Source organism: Megachile rotundata, chromosome 6, assembly GCF_050947335.1.
Source record: "Megachile rotundata isolate GNS110a chromosome 6, iyMegRotu1, whole genome shotgun sequence".
Classification (NCBI taxonomy): Eukaryota; Metazoa; Arthropoda; class Insecta; order Hymenoptera; family Megachilidae; genus Megachile; species Megachile rotundata.
The window spans coordinates 14,402,219-14,414,484 of NC_134988.1; the positions used below are offsets into that span (position 1 = coordinate 14,402,219).

The 12,266-nt window shown below is 38.3% G+C and overlaps 1 protein-coding gene across 1 annotated transcript in view; it reads right to left on the reverse strand.

Moving 5' to 3' along the window:
* Positions 1 to 12,266, reverse strand: part of Drgx (Dorsal root ganglia homeobox) — a 57,807-nt gene that overhangs the window by 25,147 nt on the left and 20,394 nt on the right. The window contains exon 2 of the mRNA XM_076532329.1: positions 979 to 1,237. Within this exon, the coding sequence (XP_076388444.1) occupies positions 979 to 1,063 (85 nt within the window). The 5' untranslated portion in view covers positions 1,064 to 1,237. The remainder of the gene's footprint in view (positions 1 to 978; positions 1,238 to 12,266) is intronic.

Consider the following 12,266-nt stretch of genomic DNA (forward strand, 5'->3'; position numbering starts at 1 on the left):
AGTCGAAATTATACCGTGTTTGGTCTCATTTTAATCGGAAAAATGCCAAGAATTAATTGGTAAAATTTTGATAACGAAAAAGTCAAAAATAAAAAAGATTTGTATTTGCATTAGTACTGTCTCACGGATATACTGGAACCGCGGATCAGGTTACATTTCTCGGCGCTCGAGCTTCACGGTGTCGCGAGGGGGCTTCCCCCCACTGGTCATTTTTTGCGCGCATCTCATGGACCGCGAATCGCGAACTGGGTACCGCGACCGCCAGGTGGCCAGCCACGAATTGTTTTTCTCACAATTATAATAGGCCCTCGCGCCTATATTAAAGGACCGCGAGATAGAGACGACGGCATGTTTCCGATTCACGTATATGGTCTTTACCTATACGTTGACCGCGGAAGCATGCTCACATTTTTATGTTAGGGGATAGCAAGTTGGTTTCATACCCGCGCCCCTAAGTGTCCCATTTTGGGAATCTCTAATTGAAGATTCCATTTATGGAAAGCATTCTGCTGCTGACCACCGATGATACACACTATGCCCTCCGCCCCTGCTTAACACTGCTCACCATGGTGACATCCCGATGGAAGCTTCCGTCCCAGACCCAATAGGTACACAAACCCCTGAATGCCCTACACTGAACACACCCCATACCCCAAAAATGCCACACACCACTAGGTATCCAAGGCCTAGTGGAGTGCCCCAAACCCCCCAAAAATACCACACACCACTAGGTATGCAAGACCTAGTGGAGTGCCCCATACCCCCAAAACACCATACACTAATTGTCCAAAATCCAGTAATTTCTTATTTGACTCAAGGGTACATTTGACCACCTTATCATTATTTGTGCACATATTAAATTTAGAAACTTATTTACGACTGTAAAGATCCTTATAAATTGACAATTCAAAAAAATTAAAGAAACACAATAAAATGAAATTGAGCCAAAAAATATAAGAAATTAGAGTGTCTACTTACAGGGGTGAGTGGCGGCGAAGGGATATTCAAGGGCGGGTGGCAATCGTGACGTAGGGAGACCCGGGGGGCAGTGGTAGCAGAACATGCTGCCTGGCCTGGCCACCGTGCCACCCCCCGGCCCTCCACCCCCTCCTGCTCCAGACACCTGCGGCTGACTCGACTGCTGTTGCTGCTGTTGTTGCTGCTGCTGTTGCTGTTGCTGCTGATGATGCGTGTGATGGTGGTTGTTGTTCGGTTGGTGGGTGTGAACTGTTCCAATCTAAAATGTCAGAGGTTTCTTGCGTAAGTCACCGATCACTCTTCCGGGAAAGTGAATTAGAACAACGTCAGAGAATTTGTCATGGGTATTTCTGACCGATTCGTTCATTTAAGAAGACTATCAATTTATTCACACGATTCTTAGAAAATTTAATTCTAATCCATTATTTTTTTTCTACATTTCACAAATTATTTTTCTTTCAATAAATTTCTTTTAATAGAAAAGATAGAATTAAAAAATAATTTCGTCTAATTATATTCGAGGTGTACAAACGAAAACTACGTCCCTTATGTGAACAAAAGTGAACATGTTACTTCAACAAGCAATACTTCTTGATTTCTGTAAATCGATATCTTCGTTGTACATAAATAAAAAAATATAAAGTCAGAATAAAAGATCATTTGTTAAATTATTTGAATAAGTTAAAGATAACTTTTCTAACTTTTGTACTCGCGAATGTAATAATTCGTACCAAAGAGGTACGAGGCGAAGTAATAATAAATATTTCTACGGGGGTCAGTGCTTTCCGGGCACGTGGCCCTTTAGTTCGGTAGAGAACGCGGCCCTGTCTGCAACCTGGGCAATTCGGATTTCCCGAACGCGGATTTTCGAAAACAGGGCGAAACACGATTAAGAGGGTACGCGACAGGGGTGGCACAAGGCCGAGGGTGTGCTGGTTCGCAACAGAGGGGGACGTATGGGCGACCGATTACGCCGATCCCCATTAGAGGGATTGTAAACTCCCGTAAATAAATAATGCACGTATCGGCGAAGAGCGTGGAGGGCTCTTTGCCTAAGCAGCCATCGGTCGTGGAACTTAATAAACGGCGGGCTTATCAATTTATAATGGTTCGGCGTGTGGTGCGCATGCGCGTGCCTACAGGGCCGTATTTCTGGTTACATAACGGAGCGCACGCGAGTGGCTTTAAACTGGCTGTATTCTAACTATGCCCACACACACACTGTCGTGTTTCTCTTTCACCTCTGCACGATTCGACGTTGCTTCCAACCCCCGAACCACCCTCTATCTCTGTCTTTCGAGCCTCTTCGTCGCTCCTTCACCCTTTGCGGCTCCGCTACAAGGGACAAATTGAATTTTAGATCGTGCCGTGCTCTTCTGGGGTCCACCGGAGCCACTGTAGAAAGAGAGAGAGGGAGAGAGAGACGCTGGCTCGAGGAGAGAGGGAGACAGGGTGGGTCTGGGAGCAGACGTCGAGATGATACTAATTGAAATTTGAAATTGATATTAGCGAATTATTACCCCTCTCTCTCGCGCCCGCCCGCTTCTGCTTGGGCCAACGCAATTACGGCCGCGTGTCGGGTATCAAAAGTAATTGCTGCCAAACTTAACGAAATTTAGCCAATTCTCGTTTCGGCTGCCTGACCTTCCATGACGACGGATTACCGGCTAGAGTTTCGCTTTACGTATGCACGTGTTTCCTCTAGGAGTTGTGGGCCCGGACGAATTTCCGGACGACGTGGATTCAGACGTGGGACACCGTTCCTTCTTTCTGGTTGAGGATTGTACAGAGGTCTGGGACTTTTGGGGACATTTGGAAGTTGGAAATTGGAGATTTGTGGATTTTTGAGATTTGAGGGTTTTTGGGATTTTAGGGCTAGGATTTGGGGTTTGGAGATTTTGAGATTTGGGGACTTGAGAGTTTGGAATTTGGGGATTTGGGGATTTAGGGATTTTTGAGATTTTAGGGTTAGGATGTGGGATTTGGAGATTTGGGTCCTTGAGGTTTTGGAATTGAGGATTTTGGGATTTGGTGAGTTGGAGTTTGGGGATTTGGAGGTCTGGGGGTTTGCAGATTTTGGTATATTTGGATTTGCAGATTGCAGGATATTTGAGTTTAGGAATTTTTGGATTTAACGATTTTGAGATTCAAAGATATGCAGATTTGGGACTTACAAATTTTAGGACTTTAAAATTTGTGAACTCTGAAATTTAGTTTTAAAAATTAAGATACTAAGGAATTTGTTAATTTGAAACTTTGAAAATTCCTAAATTGAAGAAGATCATTCATAATTTCAAAATTGTAAGAAATTTTAAAGTTTAAGAATTTTAAATTCCATTTTAAATTCCTCACAAAACACATCTTTCCAACTTGAACATAATGAACATTGATCAGTGATGCACACTTTAAAAGATCAATTAAAAATACTGAAACGGAATAATTATATCAGTGAATTTCTTTTCGTCTTATCACAAAATAATTAAAGTTCATCACGACAGTCGAACAAAATTATCGGCAATGTTTCACAACCTCGTAAATGATGCACATCACTTGCAAGGATGGTAAACTGTAGTAACTCGATAACACTGGCCCAGTGCAATTAGAACTGCTAGTAACTAGATATTCCTACGTGTACCCAAATAATTGAATACCGACATTACTGGATGTCCATAATCCGGGTTAGCGAACCATTGGATGTGTACATTACTCACACACCGATACACGGTGGCTAACATTACTGTAATTTTCGTAAACTTCGTAATGGGCTAGTGAGCATTTTGCTGTGTCGACACTGGTATTAGTATCGGTGATGGGTCAACCTCTGGTAAAGTAATTTACATATTCATTGATAAATTCATGTCACCTCGCTGATCAACGTGAGCATTCATTAGGCAAAATATTATTTGCACGAAATTTGTAGTTTATCTTTTGCAAAGGAGAATTTGATACGATGGAGGATGTTGGAGGATGTTAAGGAAAGCTTCTGGGTGTTTTATTTGGGAATTTGAGGATTTTGGGGGGTGGACACTTTTTTGTTTGGGAATTTGGGGATTTTGGGGAATTGGGGAGGTGGAGAGTTGGGGTTTTGGGGATTTGGGAGTTTGGAGAGTTGGAGAGTTGGAATTTTGGGTATTTGGGGGTTTGGAGACGTGGAGAGTTGGAGTTTTCGGGATTTTGGGGGTTTGGAGAGTTGGAGAGGTGGAGTTTTGGGGATTTAGGAGTTTGGACACATGGAGAGTTGGAATTTTGAGGATTTTGGGGGTTCAGAGAGTTGGAGAGTTGGAGTTTTGGGGATTTGGAGGTTTGGACACATGGAGAGTTGGACTTTTAAGGATTTGGTCGTTTGGAGAGCTGAAGTTTTGGTAGTTTTGGGAATTTATAGGTTCAGAGACTTGAAGACTTAGGGTTCTAAGTGTTTCAAGGTTTTTATAATTTTAAGACTTGGGCTTTGAGGGGTTTTGGATACTTCCTTCCATCAACTACCAAAAACTTCCCTAAACCTGATCCCGAATCGAATCCTCCAAAAAGGCATGTAAACTATTTCACCTAGTGAATAACGAGCGTGTAACAAATCCAGCGTGTCTGTCGACGTGTAAACACGCTCCACTCGAAGCCACAATCCCTTTGGCGTTGGTGGCGGGGTGCACTCGGATGGTCGCACAATAAAACACTGGCATAATGTTTCAGCCGGCTGGTTGAACACCGCAAATATACCCCTGGACCACATGCAGCTTTATTTTCGAGGGATCCCGGGTCACGTACGTTCGTGTACTTGGTGCAAGGACCTGCTGTAAACCAGCCCCTCACCAGGACACCCCGAGCTCAGAAACCACCCTGGGGGACCCGACGCGGATTAGCCTCGCTACATTTCGCCCCTTCTGTCGGCGCGTATGTTCACTCATTAAGCGTCTAACTCGACGAACACGAGTGGTTGCAGGCCTGATCGATTTTCGAGAGGATTGCTCGCTCATTCGATTCTTGTAAGACAAATCATCCGTTTATCGGTGTCGTTGGTTCTTGCTCTTTCATTTGAAAATTACGGATTTGTATGGATTACGTAGATAAATTTATTTTTAATTGTTTTGACTTAGAGTTTAATTATTAACATTTGATGTATGTTTTAGTATTTAGGGGTTTGGAAAAACTGATGTGTTATAATTGTTAGAATTTTTGAAATTGTTTAGACTTGTTTATCATTTTTATTGTCACTCTTCGAGTTGTGTAGCCACATGTTAGAACCATTTTGTTAAACCCTGAAGATATTTATGTTATGACCAAACAACTCTATGTATAACATTTTACTCGAGAAATTTGATAAATTGTCTTGCAATTATTATTTCTTTATTATAAACTTCCATTATTGTTCCCCTATACATATGTGTATATTAAAAAAATATTTATTTCAAATTGTTATATCAAATCAAACTGTGAATGCGAGTTACATATAATTGCAAAGAGTTGAACAAAAGAATTGACTGAAGACAGGAAAATGTTCTGCCATATTGAAGGTGACCCGAAATGGCGGCAAAATTCAAATCCATTCGTGTGAAAAAAGCGTACGCAAGCCACCGTGAACAGGCGTCGAATAACCGGCTGTTTAGATTCCGCGTGTGTAACACTGCGCTCATTAGAGAGCGGCGTTAATTGCATAATTGGTGCCGGCAATTACGAGCAAAGCGGTGCCGCGTTGGCTGACGTCAACATCCAATAATTCGGCACGCGACGACAATCGCGCTGCACCGCCACACCACCGTTGCACAAATAACGGGAATCACAATTAAAAGCGATAATACTGTAATTAGCTTGACGTCTCTCACCCTCGCCTCACCGCAACTTCACCCTTCTGTTTAATTTATAAAACGAAAAGGATTGAACTTGAGAAACAATTTCGTGTTTATGGTTCGTTCGTTTTATAACTTTTCTTGAAGAGTTTGAGAAAGTTGATTCATTTTCTTATTATCTTTTGTTTTATAATTTTTTTTAAGTTTAAGGAAGTTGGAGTTTGTTGGGGTTTGATCAAGTGTGAGGTTTTATTGATAGATTACTGGGATTAATAATATTATGTAGGGTTAATAATATTATAGTAGTAAGTACAAGTCTGAGTAGTCTACTGGTGTTAAAAGAAAATGGCGACCTTAACCCATCTGCTATCAAGGGTTATTAAAAATTGTTTGAAAAGTATAGGTCACATATTTAATTTTCATAATTTATTAACAATTATTGCAACACAGTATATCTATAGTTTCACTGTATCTTGACAAATATGAAATACAGTTTTCCCGTACATTTAAATAAATAACTAAAATAAATGTATGAAAGAGTAAATGATATTTTCTGATGATTTATTTCTCTTTACATTGGAATGGATTTAAAATGATGATTTCATGTGGATTATGTAAATTATATTTCAGCATTTTGGTGAACGATAAATACGTGAAGGGATAATTTAATAGCTGGATGACGACTGAAATTATCAATTTACATTTAATTGGTATTAACGTTAATATCGGTATTATAACAGTAATTAATACTAATTTGAAATGATATCAAATGATGCGTTATAACGGAATATTGACGAATTCAGTACCGATATAAAATTTTCAAAGCGTGCTACAAAATTAGAAGGAAACTTGAATATTTAGAGACTTAAAAATATAAAAATGTAGTCAGTAAAAAATTATTAGAATTAATAACATTAAAATTAATATAAAATCATTATTTACTAAACAGACATCTCAAAAAGTATCACATAAAATAATTAAAACAAAAAAATTAATATTTAACAAATACCACATGTCCACATTAATTTCATCGAGTCTCCAGATTCAAAATTTCCCGCGCAATTTCCAGACGCTATTACGTAAAGACATAACGCGCGTTGGAGGACAACTAGTCGACGAAAATAGAAACAGTCGCCAGTTTAGAAGCTAAACACGATTAGCCGAGTACACGCAGAAACTTTCTTCGTTTGCCCTTCAGGGCCTTGTAATTCCCTCGTCCCGCATTCCTTTTGGTCCGAAGGGCTCGCACGGTTCACAAGAGGAGATGCTTATTAAATTGTGTCATCCAGGAATAAGGGCTAACGCGCTGCATCCAATTTGTGCCGCTTAATTAATTCCCTCCAATTTATTCCCCGGGACCGGGCTGCCGGCCAATAAAGAAACCAGGACCCGTCGGTCAACGAGCGTCGATGCCACCGCAATATTGTCCCTAATGAAATCTTCGTTAATCGCGTCTCCGTCAAGTTTTTCCAATGTACGAAGCGTAGTTTCAATTGGCTGCTTCACGAATTTTACCCGCGATCAAATGCGGGCACAGAGCTAGATTTCAATTTACAAGTGAATTTGCCTTGTAATGTCTACAAATTTTATTGGAGACATTAAATCTCGTTTCTCTAGGAAAAATCCTATTGACAAGTTGACGGAGTCGTTTCTGAGATTTTTCGGCAAAATGTGGACAGAGAAAATACGATTACTAAGCGAGGAGAGGATGTTTAGTTAAATCTATTTGAATCTGCCGCGCTGGGCAGAGATGCGCGCGCAACGTGTGCGCAATGGGTACACTAAAAGAGCGTCTACTACGCAGCTACATTTCCTAACTCTATCAACTCAAAATATTAAGTCCCTAACTTTAAGAAATAACTTAATTAACTTGTTAAACTTAATTAAATTAAAATAAGAAAATTTCTCCGTACAACACAAAATGAATTTAGGAAGTATGAGTATTAATAGAAAGTATAACTGAGAGGTGTAGCACCGTCGTAAAATTGAATTTAGGTATAAATACAGAGTATATGGGCTATACTAGACGATAGTACAGTGAATCAGGTTCATAATGCAAGAACGGTGTCGCGGAGCGGACCAAAGGCATGCTCGAGTCAGTATTTCGATTGGCACGGGTCAAGAGGGAAGAGCGTGCCCCAGAACGTAATATTGTATCGCGCACAATACAATTGTAGATCGGCTTCTTCAACAATATTACGGCATAGACGGTTAACGGGTTAAGAGCGCGCATTGTCGTCTCGTTGAAAAGAAATCGAGGACGAAACGAACTGTGGGTAAATATTCGCGGCATAAGGCCATTTTGTCCCCGACGTTCGCAATATCCAATTAACTGTCATGTCACGTCATATACGGGGTGTTAATAAACGCTCGACGCGTTCCTTCACGTCGGCTCTTAAAATGATGGATGACTTTCGTGGACTTCTCTGTGATTTACGCTGACAATCGTTATTAGCTTACTTTTGAAATCAAACATATTTATGAATATTGACGTTCAATATACAAAAATGATTGTAATTTTGCAATAACATTTTTTTTCTTGGTTACAAGAATTTCATTATGAACATTAACTTTCAATTCATAACTTGACAAGTTTAAAAAAAAATTGTACTTTTTGTACCACTTAAAAAATCATTCAATTAACAGTTACATATAGTTGCATAATTAATAGCAATTTAATTATGAATATCAACTAGTAATTCATAACTTGACAAGTTTAAAAAAAATTGTACTTTATGTACCACTTAAAAAATCATTCAATTAACAGTTACATATAGTTGCATAATTAATAGCAATTTAATTATGAATATCAACTAGTAATTCATAACTTGACAAGTTTAAAAAAAAATGTACTTTATGTACCACTTAAAGAATCATTCAATTAACAGTTACATATAGTTGCATAACTAATAGCAATTTAATTATGAATATCAACTACTAGTTCATAACTTGACAAGTTTAAAAAAAATTGAACTTTATCTATCACTTAAAAAATCATTCTATTAAAAGTTACATATAGCTGTATGATTAATAGGAATTTAATTAAAAAAATTGTTTGAAAAAATTGTTTGAAAAAATGTTTGAAAAAATTGTTTGAAAAAAATGTTTGAAAAAATTGTTTGAAAAAATTGTACTTTATCTGCCTGTCAAAAAATCATTCAATTAACAGTTGCAACTATCAGTTACAATAAATGCACTGATTAATTAACGTTAAATAAATAATCCGGTAATAAACAGTAATCTAATACCAAAACCTGGCGATAATCTGGTATCGCAATCAGTGAACGATTTTCGAATTAAGAGTTAAACATGCACACACATTTACTTTTCGGATTGTTTCGTTCGTTTACACCCTGTAGAGTAGCTCGTTGCTGTGTCTATAGACCGCATCGAGTACGGTGTAATGTACTTTGGTTAAGCGCATCGGAGCATGCTCGTCGCCGAGTTAACGCATTTAATGGAGGTTAATTTTGCATATGGTATTGCTCCCCCGTGCCCTAACCTCTTTACTCGCGTACGCTCAACCATCCCCTCTTCCACCCCCGCCCCCTTCGCCAGGATCGTAAGCTCACGACCAAACTACCCAAAATTACGACCACAGAACGGGGATCATTATTAAACCGGTCGTTCGATCTTTCCGCCTGATCGAATTATGCGGTTAAGTATTCAAATACTTTAGCCCTCTGGCTACCTTTTCAAGGGTTCCAAGGGTATATCTTTTTTTTGTAGTTGGGGAGAATGGGGTAGTTAAATTTATTTGAGTTGCTTTGATATTAATGAGTGTAAGAAGATGTAGTGGATATTGTTGTAGTTTTGGAGGTTATGGAGGGGGGAGATTAGGCATGGAGGTGGGAAATTAGAGGTGGGGGGTTTGGAAGATTGGGAATTTACAAGTTTTAATTTATGGATTTGGAGCTTGGACAGATTCTCAAATTTCTGAGTTCTTAATTTCTCAAATTTCCAAGCTCTCAAATTTCCAATTGCTCAAATTTCCAATCTCTCAAATTTCCAAACTCTCAAATTTCCAATCTCTCAAATTTCCAATCACTCAAATTTCCAATCTCTCAAATTTCTAAATTCTCAAAATATCAATTTCTCAAATTTCCAATCTCTCAAATTTCCAATCTCTCAAATTTCCAATCACTCAAATTTCCAATCACTCAAATTTCCAATCTCTCAAATTTCCAATCACTCAAATTTCCAATCACTCAAATTTCCAATCACTCAAATTTTCAATCTCTCAAATTTCCAATCACTCAAAATTCCAAATTCTCAAATTCCCAAATTTCCAAATTCCCAAACTTCCCAACTCCCACTTTCCCTAATATCCACCCTTCCAAAATCCCCCAATTCCCCAAGTTTCCAAAATCCCCAAATTACTAAGCTTGTCCAAATTTGTCCACCGTTCAATCGAATTCGGTCATCGACAATAAACGCTCAGGCATTAATTACGAAACAATCAAGATGTCTCATCGTTTCCCCGAGGGTCGTCGATTCGTACTGAGATCAGTCTCGACAATGACCATAGGGGAAGATGGGCATTTAAGGGCTATAAATGCATGCTGAATGAAACGGTATCCGGAAGCGGAATCACTCCATGGCACATCGTCCGGAACGAAATCGCGTGGGATATTCCTGTTCCGCTATGGGGTGTCGTACGTGCCATTAATTGAGGGGGAACCTATAGGACTGTATGATAAATAGATCGTAAAGAAGTGTCGGAAAACTGGAGTCATGGTATTTTGGTCACGTGCTGCCTCGAATTTAGTGACTGCTGACCGAAATTACTATGGGTATTTTTGGAGGGTGGAGATTCATGTGGAAATCGGGCCATTGTTTGAATAAGGGGTGATTATGGTTGTGATTACAGAAAGAGTAAAATAGAGTGGTTGTTTAAAAAAGAATATACTGATTGAGGATTATGTTAGTAATAAGTAGTTGGTTATATTAGATGATTATATTAGATGATTTTATTAATAACAAGGACAGAGGGTTATTTTAATAATGAGGTTAGACTTTAATATTAATAACAAAGATATAGGACTATACTTCATAAGATATATTTTATAAGATATACATGTTTATATTAATAATTGAAATGAAACATTATTATTGCTACAAGAGAAGGAAGAAGTAAGACCATTTCCTCAGTCCCTAACCAAGAAAATTATTAAGTTTAAATCATTTTAAATAATTGACAGAACAAGTCATTCTCTGTAAAAATATTTTCTAAAACGAAATATTGTACAATGATAACATTTACAACATAAAATAAGTCTGCTAAAATTATTTACTATACCCTACATGTATATAAATTATACTTGTACAAAATCATCCCACTTATATTTAAATTATGTACCCCAAAAAATTGTATTTATATATCTCCATTATAATTCACCCCAGTATTATTCACCCCCTCTTTCTTGTGAACAAGACATATCTATAAAATAAAAAAAGCGAAGGAAATAAAGGAAGGAAGAAAGTGAAGGGTGTATGGAACCAGGGGTAATAAACACTTGATTCAACACCACTCATCTTCCTCTTGTTTCTTCACACCAGCGACCTCCATTTGACTTTTGCCTCCACTCGATTCCACCGCATTGCACACGCCCTTCACGGTGTATACACTTCAACGAACATCTATACTACTTCCTGTATCCCCTATTTCACCCCCTCGATCTCTTTTTCCCTCTGTTCGATTCCCGTTCTTTCTCTCTCTCTTCGTTATTATTTATTTTTTTCTTTCCTCGTGGCGGTGCACTTTTTATGTTGAACCCTTTCGTAACCACTGCGGAAGAAAGGGTGTCCTTTTCCCTTTCGATTCCTGTCGACCACCGTGGTTTTCGGTTTATTTCCCGCTTATCCATTTACATTTGATTTATCCTGGCTGTCGCGCACCACTTTTGGAGGGTGCCGCCATTATCGCGCTGAAGAAACGCGTCGAGAGACACTTCGCTTGTTTACCCTTTTGACGTGGACAAAAATCACTTGGGGGTTTGAGGTTACTTCTGTATTTTACGTTTTGAATTCACCTTGTTTTTCGTTGATAATTATCAGAGTGTAATGCATACTTAACTTGAAATTATAAATAAATAATAAATCGCAAATTATAGTATATGATGTTCCTTTATTTTTAGTTAAGTGAATTTAATTTTTTGTTGACATACATGTTATGTTGGGGAAAATTCATTTGTACCCAACATAATTATTAACACAATCAAAACATTTCTCTGAATGATTAAAAATTAAAAACCATACTGTCCACTACATATCAACGAACGTTACGAATTTCCTCGAATAACCCAATTCAATAAAATTTTTCATACGATTCTTTTTCGAAAAAATCGATTCCAAATTCTCGTTTCGTATGCATTCGCTTTTTCGCTGTAAATTGTTCACATTCTGTTCACATTTATTATATTGAATAATGCTTCAAATGTAATAAAAAGAAAATTCTCAAAATTTTAACAGTTCCATTACCTAGCTCACTCTTTTGTATGCACCACT